General features: G+C 36.8%; 1 protein-coding gene across 1 annotated transcript in view; it reads left to right on the forward strand.

Moving 5' to 3' along the window:
- The window catches only part of LOC133224865 (methylglutaconyl-CoA hydratase, mitochondrial-like), a 75,680-nt gene that overhangs the window by 56,650 nt on the left and 1,996 nt on the right, over positions 1 to 17,034 (forward strand). Inside the window, exons 4-6 of the mRNA XM_061376693.1 lie at positions 13,385 to 13,572; positions 15,223 to 15,273; positions 16,935 to 16,982. Coding sequence (XP_061232677.1) covers positions 13,385 to 13,572; positions 15,223 to 15,273; positions 16,935 to 16,982 — 287 coding nt within the window. The remainder of the gene's footprint in view (positions 1 to 13,384; positions 13,573 to 15,222; positions 15,274 to 16,934; positions 16,983 to 17,034) is intronic.

The following is a 17,034-nucleotide window of genomic DNA, read 5'->3' on the forward strand; positions in this document are numbered from 1 at the left end:
TATGCTCCCCAGGCTACTACTATCTATATCCCTCATGCCCACATGTATCACCAGAAGTGGGTAATAGTCCGTGGGGCTTACCAGAGCAGGCAGCCTCTCTGCCACATCCCTGATCCCTGCCCCTGGTATGCAACAGACCTCCCTTGAGACCGGGTCAGGATGACAGACGAGTGCTTCTGTCCCTTTGAAAGTAGAATCCCCTACCACTACGACCCACCGCTTTTTCCTGGCAGCACCAGTAGAGATCTTCTTTAATCGTGCATCAGCCGGCTGTTTCTGGCAGAAGTGCATTTCCTCATGAGCCCCCTGCAGGACAGCAAAGCGATTCTGAGTGGGGGCAACAGGTTTAGGTTCCTTCATCTCCTGATTGTCCTTAATTTTTAGAGAAATTAAGTTTGTTAAGTGGTCAACAGAAATATTACAATTCCCTGTTTACCTTTTTCAAGAAAAATCACATTAACACACTTGTGGTACAGTGAGATATTTTTCCTGTGTCATCTATAAATTGTAACAGGTGTAACTGGGTTTGTAAATTCATAAACTTACACATCTGCTGCAACACATCATCTTAGGTTCCATCGCTCAATTAGAAAAGCCAATGTAGCCTTTTGCATAGTGGTTATGAGTAATGAACTGGTAATTGTCCTAGTAATGACCACAGAAGTTGCAAAACACTTTCTGATGTATCTCAGTTCCCTTCTTCTCCATAATGTGCTAGAGCTCCGCACGTAGTGTATTAGAGCTAACTGAAAATATCAAACCTATTTTGTACTGTTAGAGCAGTTGGTTTGAATTAAAAAATGTTAATATTTGATCAGAAGAAATCCCTGTCTTTGCATCTGTGAAGCTGTAAGAGTATTAGTTGTTACAAAAGGGGATAAAATTGGTAAAAGGAAAGCTTTTGTTAGTACATACACGTTTTTTGGTTGGTTTTTTTTTTTGCATCAATAAATGAAACAGCCAAAACCTCCCCAGCTACTCAGTTATGAATATTACAAGTGAGCACTTTCTGTGTTTAAGAAGTATTATTACTCAAGAGTTTTGAGGCATAGAAAATAAAAAATATTAGACTTCGCTTTTGTTTCTACTAAATAATTAAATTTAATTACTCTAGGGTTTTGAGGCACAGAAGGTAAAAACTACTAGTCTTTTGTTTCTTCTACAAAAATATGCAAAACCAAGTGATTATGTCAAAAAGAGAATAAAACTTATTTCTTCCAGAGGTGAATGTACGATACTCATGAAGTGCAGATATGGATCATTTCTACCGTAATGTTTAAAAAGCAAACTGTAATATATAAATTGTACTGCATGGTTGCCATCATGGCACTATAGAACAATGATGCATTTCTTGGAAAACACAACTAACCCAACTCCTGAACTCAGGAGTGTATAAGGATGAATGAAACATCCCACGCTTCTCTGAAATTGAAGCGCAGCTTTCTGATTTCACTGTGGCCCCATTTTTAGCTGCTACAGGGTGAAAACCTTGAAGAAAGTAAGATCATTGTATCAGGCCAAGGTATTGTGGAAAACTAAATCCATTCTGCTTTTGTTCAAATTGAATTTGAAGCAAATGAAAAACATATCTTTCATGTAGGTACAACTACTGTAACTCAGGTTTTGATTGAACAGTTTGCTTATTTTGAGATCTGTTATTACAGAATAATAGTAGAGTCTAATTACTTCTTTTTTTTACTCATTTATGACTGTATTATGTAAAAAAGAAAAATAGCTTCCAAACTTCTAATGAATTCATTGTATGTCTGGTATTTTTCTTCAGTTCCCAGAAAATTCAACAAATGAAATGGCAATTGAACAGGTGCACAGGGTAGTTCACCACAAAACAAGTTGAACAAAGTCAGGTTTGAAATACTGTTTCTTCATTTCACAGAACCTCTCTGGCTCTGGAGACTTATTTGAGCCAACCATTACAAATCTCTGAATTACAGAAATAGTAGCTTCATGTCCTTCTTTACCTCCATTTTTCACCCTGTGTTTTCAGGTTATGACCAAGAATGACTTTTTTTCCTCTAATTCTCAGACACAGCTGAAACAAAGCTTAGAGGAAAAAATGCCCCTAAAGCTATTAAACCTTTGTATCTTTATCCTAATAACTCTATGTTAATGATATTTACATTTAATATGAATTTGAGTACAAGAAACCAATGTTAATCAGATGACTGAGTTAATCTGAGTTTTCTCTTGACAGCTAATTCTTACCATAGAAGTTTTGTGAAATTGTAAAGAAAATAGGAACACAGAGTGCAGTGTACTTAACATACATATACGAGTGTTTTAAGCAAAAAAGTACAGAATTCAGTCTCTCAGAGGCCTGACCTAATGCTTTTTTTTTAACATTATTTTGCATCCAGGTATCAAGAAATTTGAATGACTGTGCTGAAATTTAACTTACCCAAACTAAAAAAGGATGGAGGAAGTTAGTTTCATTTTGATCTTTTAACTCAATATGCTAAGGTCGTTAATACCTGCCTGGAACGTATTAGCCATTGAATTAACAAATAGCCATTCCTAATAGGAATGGCTGGTTGTTAGTTGATTATGAATGGAGTGAAATTCTCCTTTCAGCTTCGACTATGAGGTCCTCATACTAAGCTTGTTGGCTTTCGTGAATATGTAGAAAACTAAACCATACTTATTGGCGTAACAGAATTTGGATGGTCCTAAGAAAAGTTTCTGTTTCTAGAAAAAAGACAAACCAAACAAAATGACAAGCTAAAGGAGGCCCTCATTTTCCCTGTTTCTAGGAAGTATGGTGATCTTATCACAAAAAGGAGGTACTCGGGATCTTTGCTAGGATGGCTGGAAACTCTGCTTCCAGTTTTAGTCATCTATTCCAGCTCCCTGCAACTGCAGGCATCCTGGGTATACTTGATTTCCCAGTAGTTTTTCCTTAAGAGACTGTTCTTCCCCTCATCTTCCTTTATGTGTGTCTTGAGCATCAGCTATATGTAGTTCTGTGGACAATATATCTTTATTCTTTGGGGGCCAAGTAGTTGTATATGTCCCATCCTGGATGTTTGCATGAAAACACCATTGCTGTCGTATATAGGGAGCTAAAATGATCTAACATAGAATATTCTGGGGAATCATGACTGTGTTTAGTCTAATAACTGTGGGAAGATTTTTTGTGCAATTTGAACCTACCAATTTGGGCTCACAGGTGTGAGCCACCTATCCCGTTATCGACCAGTAAAGAGGGGATGCACATATTACCGCGGCTGGGAGATTATCAGTGCAAAACAGTTAACTTGCTGCTGCTCACTGATACTCCATGTGTACAGTCTGAGTAGCATATAAGGTCATCATCACCTTAATGATCTCATTTTTATTGATTGTATTTTGTTTTCATCAGTTCCAAAACCCAGGGGTTTCTTTGCTACGAATTCTCACTAGAATGAAATCATAGAATCATAGAATGGTTTTGGTTGTAAGGGACCTTAAAGATCACCTGCTTCCAACACCCAGCCACAGGCAGGGACACCTTGCACTAGACCAGGTTGCTCAAAGCCCTGTCAGGGATGGGGCATACATAACTTCTCTGGGTAACCTGTTCCAGTGCCTCACCAACCTCACAGTGAAGAAGTTCTTCCTAATGTCTAATCTAAATCTCCTTTCTTTCAGTTTACAGTCATTCACTCTTGTACTGTCACTACATGCCCTTGTAAAAACTCCCTCTCCTGCTTTTTTGTAGACCCATTTAGGTACTGGAAGGTCATTCTCTTCTCCAGGCTGAACAAACTCAACTCTCTCAGCCTGTCCTCATAGGAGAGGTGTTTTATCCCTCTGATGATCTTCGTGGCCTTCCTCTGTACTTGCTGGAGGAGGTCCACATCTTCCTCATGTTGGTGCCCCAGAGCTGAACACAGTATTGCAGGTGTGTAGAGGGGTAGAATCTGCTCATGAGAGTGGAGTACAGGGTAGAATCACTTCCCTCTACCTGCTGGTCATGCTCGTCTTGATGCAGCCCAGGATACGGTTGGCTTTCTGGGCTGCAAGCTCACGCACACTGCCTGCTCATGTTGGGCTTTTCATCAACCAACACCTCCAAGTCCTCAGCTTCAGGGCTGCTCTCAATCCAGTCTCTGTCCAGCCTGTGTTTGTGCTTGGGATTGCCCTGATCCATGTGTAGGACCTTGCACTTGTTGAACTTCATGAAGTTTTTACTGGCCCACCTATCAAGCCTGTCAGTAACAGTACATGGCTGGACTAGAAGCAGCAGACTGTAGAAGAAAGATAAGTTATTTTAATTAGGCATTTTTAGTTAGAGGTAGGACTATTAAAAACCAAGAAGGTTCAGTTAGTAGTTGAACTAATTTATCAATCAAAATCAAGTGGTAAACCCAAAATGTTTTATTTGAGATTAAATACAATATTTTGTTTCCCTAAAAAAGATACTGCAGGCTCTTAAACCCCAAGGAAATAGAGATGCATGAATAAGCAACCCGATGAGAAGGACTGAGATGTTAGTGTAAACTATCTTAAATCATATTTAGGTTTTAAAACATAAAAAGCATAAGGAGCATTCTAACATGCTGCAAGCTTATCTTGCTTTTGGTATTTTATCGGGTATTTCCACAGAACAACTACAGCTTGCTGTGTGACCTTGGAAGTGTACAAGCATGGTATGATACAGCCCCGCTTAGGGTTAACGATGGAGGTGTGATAATGGCTCAGTTCCTGAACTGTTTCAGTAGTCCAGGTGCAGGAAGTATGTATGTTACAACCACGGCTGGCTAGGGAAGAGGACTGCCAGGTTTTAGAGATAAAATATTCTGAGGCTTAATATGAAAGTGAAAGATGGAAATTCTGTTTGATACCATTTTTTTTTTACAAAGAGAGAAGAGGCTGAGGCCGAGAAGGTAATGTGGGTTTGTGGTTGCTCATCATATTCCTAGCATTGCAGGCAAATGGAGTCTAAAACGGGGCTCACTCACCATGTCTGCTCTTTTTCTAAAAATTCTATGATTCTCTTTGGATTTCAAGGGTAAAGAGGCTTTTACTAAAGTTTTTTTTTTATTTTCTTCAGATTATTTTTTAGCTGTTTGCTCATATGCCATGTATTCCTTGAAGGACATAGGCAGAAGCAGAGCTTTTGAAGTCTCCAGGCTCCAGTAAGATGTTCCTGAACTGCTGAGGATCTGGGAGGGCTCTAGCACTGGCTTTTTAGTGAAGCAGGTGTATTGCTGTTAGAGAAGGGTCAAAGGCTCTTCATGTAGGAGTGCCTTGAGAGATCCAGAACTAGAAGCAGCAACCAGGCTGGAGTCACATGTAGAAGCACAGAGGGTGCAGCAGCTGGGACTGATCATATCAGAATGGTCCTGCCTGAAGAGCAGGACGAGACCAGCTAGTCAGAAGTGAGTGGTGCTCCCTATCTTGTTGATTCTTAATGTTTGTTATAAACTATTCTTAATGACTTATGTTAATTAAGAGGTATTTATACATCTTTTTAATAAGTGCAGTGTTTCTGGCAGATGTCCTAGTGCTTGATGCTGATAGAGATTCATTTCTTCATTACTGCTATATATATAGCCTCAAATGTCTCTCTTCCAGGAATTCTGATGTAGGATGTAAGGAAAATGAAATTAATGTGTAGTTTCATTGATCCTTAAAACTGTAAAGGTCCATGAAAGCCAACTGACCTGTGCGTGATTAAGTGACAGAAGAATCTAATTAGCACTAGCTGCTACATCTATAGGGGAAGACTTGCCATTGTGTACAGCCATTTTGCATTGCATGCTATAGAAAGATTTCTGTATTGTATGTCACAGCAGCAGGTGAGGGGAGTATAAGAGGTGTTTATTAATATAATTCCTTTCCTTAGTGTTGTAACAGTCTGACAACTACAGCCTGAGAAAAATCACTTAATCTCTTTCTTCGTCGATTTCCTGTCGGTTATTTGATTTGGTTTTCTTTTTTTAGGAATTAAAAATTTATCAGAAGGTGGTGGAAGAGCTGTAGTTTTCTATTCATGAAAAACATCCGAGTAATACCAAACAATAAAATATTAAAATATGAGCTTGCACTTACTGAATAGGTCCACTGTTGCACAGGGACTGTCTAGTAGAAAATCTATCCCATGTACCTTTAAAGTTGTTAGATGGCTTAACACAAAATTACTTGCATATTAAAGTGAAAATTTTTAATGGATTTGGGCTGCAATATCTTTTAAAACTCTGATTCTCGAAACATTAGCAATGTGAATTAAGCAGAATTTATCAGTGAGGGAAGAGGAGTTGTTTTATATATATACCATCTGTTTAGTCTTTTAATAGTGGTGGTTCTGTCTACCCTCCTTTGGCTGATCCTGAACAGCAATATATGGAACCGAGGGTCAGTCAAAAGTAGTAGAAAGATGCAATTTCCTGATAAGGACATGAACCAATAAGCAATTTAGATCTTCTTCCAGTCTTTCATATCTGGAGGGTATCTGCTGCTCTTAGTATAGCTGAGTAGTGCCTGAATCCTATTTCAATAGCAAATAATGAAGTTTTCTGTGGAGCCTATAAAGGGTGATCCTGGCTTTGCAAAAGTAGCCTTTCTCCCAGTCTGTGTCATAGGCTTCTAACCTGGTACGTTTAGATCGTTTTAACTGCAATTTCTTAGGCCAGTTCACTGATTTTAGTGATTTTACAGACTGAATGCATGTTTATGTTTACACTCGTGATTAATTTATTTTATTTGTTAATCGATTTAATTGTTAATTTGTCATATAGTTTTTCATTATTCTTGCAGATAGGTAATATACTTACAAGGAGTAATAAATAAAGAAACATCCAGGATACAAATTAACATGCAGAAATAAAAAGAATATTTCAATTAGTCATGTGACTTACAGAATTTTTAATAGCAGCCATGAATATTTCTTCACATATCAACTATTACTGTAGGATAACAAATAGAAGGATCTGTCTGGGAAGTAAAAAGAGCAGAATGCCATTCTGACACTCCTAGATAGTGCTACAAATTCTAACAGATCGCACTGAAGAAGTTAATAGTATTTTTGAGTCTCAGAAATAAGTTCTGATTTACTGAAAAGTTTTGTTTTTGTGTTGCAGGTTGTTAGATTAGTGCATGCCATCTTTGAATGATTTTGGCCAGATTTTTGGTAGTCTCTGTTTTCAAAACTATATTATGTTATAGCATAGGTACTAGACTTGGTGCAGTGTGGCTGGAGTGTATTTCTGCCTCAACTGGGAGGGCATACTACTCAAGATGAAAAATATGCTTCATACGTACAAGTTAGTTTAACATATATTTATCAGTAGAGAGAGCACTCTGCCTCCTTGGGATTTGACACCTAAACCAGTAGGATTGTGTCCTACTAGAGTCTCATTGGCTTTGCTGTTTTCCCTGTGCTCCCATTCTCTGAGCCACCAATTCTCCTTTCTTTAGTGCTGCTCAAGTCGGAGAATTTCAGGGATGAATAATTTCAGAGGTAAATTCTTAGAAACCCATTACATTCAAACAGTTGAAAGGAGATTAATTTGATAGTAGTCAGGATGGGAGAAAGAATAGGGTTAGGAGTAGGAATTGATTTGGAGGTTTAGGAGAGTGATGGATTTCTTTTCTGTGTGGAAGAATAAAATGGTAGATTTCCATAAAGAGAGCACTGAAGTGAGGAAAACATTCAAGTCACTTGCTCATAAGCAGTGAAGACTTCAGATTTAATAGTCTGGGTTTTGCTGTGCTTGTTTTTTTATTTCAATTCTGTTCGTTAAAACTGAAGTAAATGTCACATTTTGGGACTGTGATCTGATTCAAAATGTAAATAAAAATAGGATATTACTGTGGTAATTAATGTTTCTGTATTTCACTTGCCGTAATGATAGTTTTTCTCATGTTGTTATTTTGTCCAGATTTTCACATGAATCAGATTTTAGCTCTTAAAATCAATCCAAAGCTGTAAGAACACGGACTGTAAAATTATTTATTTAAAATACAAGTTTTTTGTTTTTATTACTGCTCATAAAGCCCACATGATTTTTAAAGTGCGATCATACAGAGCAGCACTGGTTTAAACCTCCTACCTGTTGTTACGTCTGAGTAATGACTTCATAAATACGTGGGTGTAATTTTAAAACTGGAAAATGCCTTCTCTTGGGCCATTTCCTATCTGCAGCAATATGAGTTATATTTTAATGTGCATGTACTCTTGAAGTTTGCTTAAGTTCGCTTCCCATTGTTGCATTCCCAAATGACATTAAGACCAAGTTCCTATCTGGAGTAGCAGGAAGGCATGTTGCTAAACCAAATGCTTGCGTGTGCTCACGTTTGTTGCATTTGTTTACATTTAAGTAGAAGTTAGTAATTAGATTAATGGCCTTAGGCATTTCTCTTCTCTTCCTCAAATAATTTCAGTTTAAAAAAAGTATGGCAGGCTGTGCCTTGCTAGTACTGTGAGTCCTGGGAGTCCATGGGTGGCACTGCAGCTCTGTGCTTCTCAAGCAGTGTTTTGGCTGACAGTGGAGTCCATGCAGTTGGTTGTACCACACTTGTGAGGGAAATGTGGAGTAAGTTCCTTACACCAGATGCAGAATCCCTTTTGGAGTCCATTTTACAAAAATCAGGTTCCAGATGCATTTTTTGGTTCCATTCATTTCACGTATGCAGCCATCTGCTGGGAAACCATCTTCTATCCTTCTCAATCTATAAGAGGATTACTTATTTTGAAAATGAATTTAGTTTTTCTAAATTACCCAACGATTTCATCTTTCTATATAAAAGCTGTGATTATTTAACTGCTAGTGAATTCTGAAAGTGTATTTACACTTTCCCTCATGCATCTTAATCATTCACACATCTTCACGCCAAGTACTACATTCTTCAGACTCAAGCTGCCACCTTCAAGCCACCCACGCATGGTGGTTTGGTATACTCTAGGTGTTTTTCTGACAGGTTTTTTTAATAAGCCAGTCCACAGAGGCAGGTGAATAAAACAGATTGTGAAAATTAAAGACTGATTTGCAAATTAAGCTGGCAGTTTTGGAGCTGGGGTTTGCCACTGCCTGGCTGGTGTAGGTGCCTGGTCATGCTGCCTCTTTGACCTCAAGTAGAGTGTTTTCTGATGTTCCTTCAGGGCTTTCTTCAGCTTGACTGGCAAGCCATACTTCCATGAGCAACCTACTAGTAGCTTCCTTTTGGCAACCTACTGTGAAATCTCACTCAAACAACTCTCTTTTCAGTCATCACAGACCCTGGGGTAACCTCTGAGTCAGCCACGGACCACTGTCTCAGCTTATATGGCCAGACACAATAGCAACCTCACTTACTGCCTGCTCTTTGCCAGCTCTCTGCTTTTTTCCCCTTACAGAGATAATGTTCTGTTCCATTTCTTCTCCATCCTCTTTTCACCTGGTCACTCACATTCTTGTTGCTGTCTTTATCAGTCTGTTTTCAGTTGTTTGTCAGTTATACAGTTTGTGCCAGTGAAGGGCTTTCCATGTTCTCTTCTGTGGAAGGATTTGGGATCTCGGAGCCCATAAAAATCTATACCTGCATTTAAGTTAACTAAAACATATACAACTTTGCAGGATCAAGGCCTAGTCTGGAAAATAATCTGTTGGAAATCTGATGTTAAATATTGTCTTGGTAGAGCATTAAGGCTTTTGAAACATGCCATCTTTTGAAACAGCTAACAATGGATCGAAGGTACTTTAAAAGTGGAAAATATGTTCGTTACGCAAGCTTTTAAAATATTACTTACCTGGCTGAAAAGTATTACATTCAAATAATATTTTTATATTATTTTATTTATGGGCTTATATTGTTAAGGATTTTGAGTCATTATCAGCAGGTTTCTGTGTTCCGTATTTCTATGAGTTTCAGTGGAAAAGAGAAAAATCTACTCCTTACAGCTTTATGCAGAAGACTGTCAAAGATACATTTGAGCCATTTCTTGACTGACTCGAATAATTAGAAAGTTTGTGGATAAAAGACTTTGGATTCACTACTGATTATTAATAAAACATTTGAAATGCACAGGAGTCTTTAAAAAAAAAGAAATCCAGAAACCCATCAGTTAAATCAATCTAATGTGACTCAGAGCTCATGATAGAAAGGATAAGATAGAAAGACTTTGCTTTCCATGACTTAACAGGATTATTACTGAATTAAAGTTTGGATTTTTTGTCAGAACGGAATTTTTTCCAGTATGTTTTGACAGAGCCTTCAGCAATAAGAAACTACTGACTATAGATACTCTCTGCCAGAATGATGAATCTATTTCCAGTAAGCTAGTTGCTTCATCTTGCTGGATATACTCTTGGGAATTTATCATGTAATTCCCTTAATCCAAACCAGTTGTGTACATATTTTGTAATTGATGAATTACTGACAGTAAATAAATACTCAAAAAAAAAATCAACTATTTGTTAAAGAAATACCATAATGTTTAACATTTTTTATGCCAGAACTTATCAGTCTTGTATTTACTGTGTCTTTTCACATGAACTGAAATGTAATCTAAACTTGCTGTTTACAATTATTACAGCACTGAATATATACCATCTCAGATAAGAATGCATTTACATTGCAACTGTATGTCAAATACTTTTATCAACACAGTGAGTAATACCAGATCACTAGTCCTTGAAATAACGTCATTAAATTTGTGAAGATTAAACAACTATTCTTCCATCAAATTCGGCTCTACGTTTAGATGAAATGCCTTGGTTAAGTCATGTCTTTGAAGGTTGGGTGTTACTTCCTTTAGCTCTGATTGTAGTTGGCAGTCATTATATGTTCTTTGTCTATTACTGAAATAGAACATCTATCTGCAGTGTACTCTCTGTCTTTTCGTCATAAATGGATGTAACTTTTGTGTGTTGGATGTATTTTGGTGTGTTGTTTGCATCTGATTAATTGGGTCTTACTGCTTTTATATGTGCATATATCTTATTCCTACTACTGAGTATATGTGATTGATGCACTGAAATGCTGTCTTCTGTACTGTGAATATTAATCAAAGGATTTGCTGCTCTGCTTAATGGCTTTGCAGTGCAGGAGGCAGACATAGACTAGTCTGCTTTTTTTTTGCTCTTTAATCATTGTTGTGTAAGACACTGGCAAGAACACTTCATCTATAAACACAATTTCATGCTTAAATATATCCAATGTTTGGTCAAAGTTATGAAATATTGTTGCTCCATTAAATTTTGTTTTCAACATTTCCTGGTAAAAGCAGTAATAGAAGAGATAAAATAGTAAAAGGAGATAATGAAGTATAAAAAAATATTAGGCATACCAGGCGAGGAATAAGCAGAAGGTGTGGAGTCAGTAAATTCAGCTTCGTGTGGTTTCAGGTCTTACAATTTGGACAAATTGTTTTCTTTAACCAAAGATACTGTGGTGAAAGGGGTAATTTGTGACCAACCTATTCTTAAAGAGAGCCAGTGTAGAAATTTGCTGCATTCTAATGTACACTTAAAACGTGTATAAGGTGGGTGTGACAGCTTCTTTGAGTGAGAAATTGAAAAACGTACTCAGTATTTAAAACAAGAAAGCCAATACATGTTTGTGGTGATAGTGGTACAGCTCAGTATCATAAGCAGCAAGCTTCTTGAAAACACAGCTCACATTTTTATGCATGTAGTTCTGATGTAAATGTTGATAGCTACAGTTTTAATCATCCTCCGTGAATCTCACCAGAAGGCAAATAGGAAGGCTTAGGCTTCAGGGTTTGTAGTATTTTACGAGGAGTTTTGTCTTAGTCTCCCCCTGCTTCCCTTCCCCTCCCCCCTGCCCCCACCCCTTCACAAAAATTCTCTAGAGTAGGGTCTTTCTCTAAATTACACTGTTAGGAAGGTTTCCCCCTAACACTGTCATTGGCTTAGCTGTACAACTAATAGAATTAGCAGAATTTGATGAAGAGGAGCTCCTCTTGCTGTTGCCTACTGCCTTTGAGCAGCAGGGCAGTCTTGCTAAAACCCTCCCAGAGTGGTAGAACATAAAAAATATAACATTATTTGTGTTTACTAATGTTCCACAGATGATTTTATTTTAATCTGTTATGAGTGTAAGCATTTTTTAATTCTTGCAGTTTCAGCACAGAAAACATGTTTCTGTTTTTGTTATAGATCATGATTTTTTAGTATTCTGGAGAGGCACAAGGAAGGAATCCCCCAACCTTTCTGCATTTTTGTATGATGTAATGTGTCCAAAGACAGGTTCATTTTTATGAAAAGTAGTTGAAAGCTAGATCAGTGAACCACGAAAACCTTTGCTTGTATCTAATAAACTTACTTGTCTCAGAGATGTATTTAAAGTATTTTCAGGAAACATCAATAAGAGAACGCTATGGCTTTAATAAAATACTGTCTTAGTCCAACATTATCTAGTGGAAATTAATCTGTTTTATTAGTTGAACACACATTTATCTGGTGTTGTACTGTCTCTCTCTGAACACCACATATAAATATTCCTCTTGCATTTATACATATATTTATATTTGAAATTATAGTCATGCTTTTGCAGAAATAGCTATTTGGACATAAATTTTTACTTACAGAATGTCTATATAAATTGAGTATTTATTTCAGATCCATGTCAAAAAGGTAGAACTTCTACATTTTCAAAATCCTTTCTCCTGGATGAAGGCCATTTCCACTGTTTTAATTCATGCAAGCATCTGCTTCTGTGATTTGAGTCTGCTTTTTCAGTTCTGATAATGATTATTCCCACATTCTCATTGTTTGTCAATTCTGGAAAGTTACTTGTTAGTCCAACTAAGCAACCTCCACATGTCTGGTTAATGTGTCTGCTTACTGACCTTCTGTAAATGCTGATCTGCCAAAGAGTTTTTTTAACATGAGATAAAGCTAACCAAAGTTAGGTGCCTTACTCTGCTGATCCACACCTGCCATGGCTTTTTAAAGACCTTGTCTAGTGGTAGTTTAGTTTATGTATGAATACTGTCCCTAACATTTGCAGATTTTAGCATGGACTAGTCTTGTTAGAGTATGTATTCTTTTTGAGAATAGTTCTTCAGAAGTGTTCATATTGTGGTGATGAATAGCATAAAAATTGGATTGGATTTGGTAATTACTGGCAAGTAGTTTTCCTTCAGTTTCTAGCTGATATGGGTAAGGTAACTTGTCTGCAATAGAACAGAATCAATTACTAATATTGCCTCTTTTCAGTTATTTATATGTCTTTCTGAGAAACAGAGCAATTGACTTATTTTTAGATGTGGTTTCAAAACTGAAGAAGGCATTAGGAATGCCTTTGTATGGTAATTTAATTTCTGTATGCTCATATAATTATTTATGGAATTAAAAATATTTGAGCTGAATAAGGCGTCCACATTAGTGGTATAAATGGATGGAAAACTAATACTTGCATTTTCTCTTTTTCCAAACTTTAGGGGGAACACAGAGATTACCTCGCACAATTGGAGTGTCTTTGGCAAAAGAACTAATCTTCTCTGCGCGTATTGTAGATGGTGAGGAAGCAAAATCAATAGGATTGATTAGCCATGTGGTAGAACAGAATGAAGCAGGGGATGCTGCATACAGAAGAGCATTAGCTCTGGCAAAAGAATTTTTACCTCAGGTAAAATAAATTGTTTTGAATTTAGTTTTTATTTTTTGACAAACATTAAAACTGAAAAAGAACCATCTCTAATAAGAAAAACTGTCATGAAGTTACGTATTAGAGCCATTCTAGTTATGTGGACTGCAACTGGGAGTTTTCTCTTGTGGTGTTATTTGATAATTATTTCATGGTAAAGCAAAAATCCTTTGTCATGGTTTGGTCTATGTTTGTTTTGCGTGTTTTCACTTTCAAGTGTTAAGGGAAAAAGGGTACAGTTGTGGCTTTTTGGTAAAGTGTTTATCTCAATAGTTTATTCTATTGCTGTTGAATGCTTCAGAAGAGAGGTAAAAAGGTCCGTATGAAAGTGGACATCTCAGTGTAACTTTTATTTTGAAAACATAAGGCTAAATGTAATTTCAGTATTAAAGCAAAACCCATTTACTCGTAGAAAGTTTGCTTTCTGTCCTTTTTATATAAACCTGATGAAAGAATCATGCTTTTATTATCATTCAAAGTGACATCCTTTCCCTGTCTTTCATAAAAAAAATTGAAATGGGATTTGCTAAATCCCTGTGCTTTAGAACTTGAAAATTTCAGTAAAAAGTTTTAAGTATGACCCTTACAGGAGTGTTTGTGTTTGCTTATGGCTGCCTGTTCCCCTGTTGCTATAGACTGCCAGCTGTTTGTTCAGAGCAGGATAAAACTACTTTTCAAGTGGAGTCTCCCAGGTAGAAAATTCATAGGAGACAGAAGAAGAAAATAGTAAACCATTTTATTGGATTAGAAGTGTCAGAATTAAAATTTTTCACTGAAGGTGGATTACAGATTACAGATTAAATACAGCATTAACATTGGTAATTTTTTGTCTTTAACACCCTCATAGACAAATGTGAGAAATACAGTGAAAATTTTAACATGCAGGGATTCTGAAAGGTATATTTATAGTTAAAACTTCGCATTGGAACCAACTCTAAAGCATTTGGCTTTTCCCAGAGCATCAGGACACTTTTCTAAAGCAGTGTCTGAACTTTGACAAGCTGGTGGTAATGGATAGGCACAAGAGTGAGACGATTCCCAAAGATGTCTTCCTGTTCTACAGCACCTTGGAGGAGGAGGATGGGAATCCCTTTGCTTGCTGGGGACTTCAGTTGCTCCGAGAAGACTGTCATCACTTGACCAAGTGTAGGCTTTGCAGCAATATATTTTAAGCTTAAAGCTGCATCAGTTAATTTTATTTCATTATCACATCTTTTTAGGTGTCTCCATTGTATCACAACAGGGATACAAGATTGACATTGTGAAAGCCTGTACTGATGTCACTTAAAATGGCCATTCTGAGCCTTGTTTTGAAGGAAACTGACCAAGGCTGACAACAGTGGAGATTCTCAGCACCTTTGAAACATAAACCAAACACACTGCTTTAATTAGTTTCTTCTGAAAAAAGCATACTTTCATTCCTTCTTGATATTGAAACTGTGGAGACTGAAACTAAGTTTGCAAGCGTCTATTGTAATGATACAGTTTATGATATTTGATATATCTACTATAAATGTGATGAATGTCCAAAGTCTAGAAGATCCCCATGTAAGAACAATAATGTGCAGATTCTTCACTGCATTATCTTGTACATTTTGATGGCATGTAAATGATCTTTTTCTTTCATTTTAGGGACCAGTAGCAATGAGAGTTGCAAAACTGGCCATCAATCAGGGAATGGAGGTAAGGGTCTGTACTTTTCTAAGAGTAAGTAGAAGTCAGACTGGCAACAGGTATACTGTGGTAGAACTGGTTTTTTATTGTCTTTCAAAATTTATTTAGTCAAAACTTTTTCAAAGATGAAATGCGATTTTTGTATGTCTCAGACTCTTGAGAGTAGGGTTGATGCTGTTTTCTGTAATGAGGCTTAGTAAGCTTGTGACTATCCAGAAGTAATGCACTCAGCTAATGATTAATACTAGAAAGTAAACATAAACTACTATGAACAAGTTGCCTTTTATGGAAGAAAACCTGAAAGTCATAGTCTATCAAGCTTGTCAATACTCTCAGTGTTTAGTAACTAATACAGTTAAAGGCCAAAAGGCATGTTACTTATTTTTAATAGTTTAATAGAGGTTAGTGTTAAAATTAAATCTGGAGTCTGATTTCATACTTGATTCTGATTGCCACTCCTTCTTGAACACTATTGACGTAGCTCTAAAGCTTGTTAAAATCCAGTCCTGAATACGCCTCTACATGTGTTTTACTTCAGACTTGTGAATCATCTTGCTAAGCTCAGCAGGACTATTCATATTTAAAGTTAAGCACATGCATAAGCTCTGCACCAGGACACTATAGCTCAACCAGATTTAAGAATGGACCTCTTAAAAGTCTCAAAATCAACCAATAATGTAGTTGAGTTCAGCAAAAGCATGCCACCAGCAAGTGTTGGCCTGAGAACCAGACTCAAATACTAGTGTGCAAAAAGTGTGTTTGTTAGGTTTCCACAGCAAGTTATGCTGGAATTCAAGATTTATTTCAGTGGTATCCAAGGTTCAGAATGCTACAAGCTAAATTATCTACTTACCACATATAGTGGACTGGAAGGTCAAAATCATGATGTTTATAGAATTAGGGACAACAGGGTTAGAAGGATTCTGAATGATCACCTAGTTCAGTCTTGAGGCTCCAAGACCAATGGAGCCAAACGTTTATTCAAGCTGTTGTTACAAAACTTCCATGGCAGAAATGTCACAGTTTCCTTTGGTAGGCTGTCCTATAGTTTATCTCCCCTTCACAAACTGTTTGTGGTGCATAGCCATAGTCCATTCATTAGCCATGTGGAGAGCTGGTAAGTTCTGCAGCATCTGACGCTTAAAATAGGCAGAGAATTATTGGGGGGAAAATTCATCCTTTTCAGCTGTTCAGACCCTCTTACAAATAAAAAAAATGTTATTAAAACTAGGTGATGATTCAGGATGGTTGTTGTCCTCTCTATTTTAAATCACTTTAAAATTCAATTTATGTTTATTTTGTTGTACATGACATTTGAAGATAACTTGTTTCAGAACAATTTTTAAATAATCATGCAGTACATTAAATCTTTCCCCCTGTAGTACATGATATGATTACAAATGTGCAAGTAGCTAATGGTTTTTAGTCTAGATGATTTGTAGTGAAGAGCATACATTGTTTTGACAGTCTATTACATACTAATTGTATTGCCAAATAAGGAAACTGTTACAGAAATACTAACCACTCTCAGCACATGGCAGTGTAGCAATTCTATGTTCAAAAGTGTTTTAGTATGTGGCATATAAAAACACAGTACTTGTTAGCTGTCAGGAAATAATATAGTAAATATACAAATACACTTTTAAAAAATACTGCATTTTTTTCCTCAGGTCGACTTAGTAACAGGTTTAGCAATTGAAGAAGCTTGTTACGCTCAGGTATGTAACTATGATTACACAAAAAACCCCCAGAAAACAGGCTTTGTGGGTG

The sequence above is a fragment of the Neopsephotus bourkii genome, unplaced genomic scaffold (assembly GCF_033783945.1).
Source record: "Neopsephotus bourkii isolate Nb327-2 ecotype Australia unplaced genomic scaffold, CSIRO-AGI_Nbou_v1 NB_1732, whole genome shotgun sequence".
In the NCBI taxonomy this organism is placed as follows: Eukaryota; Metazoa; Chordata; class Aves; order Psittaciformes; family Psittacidae; genus Neopsephotus; species Neopsephotus bourkii.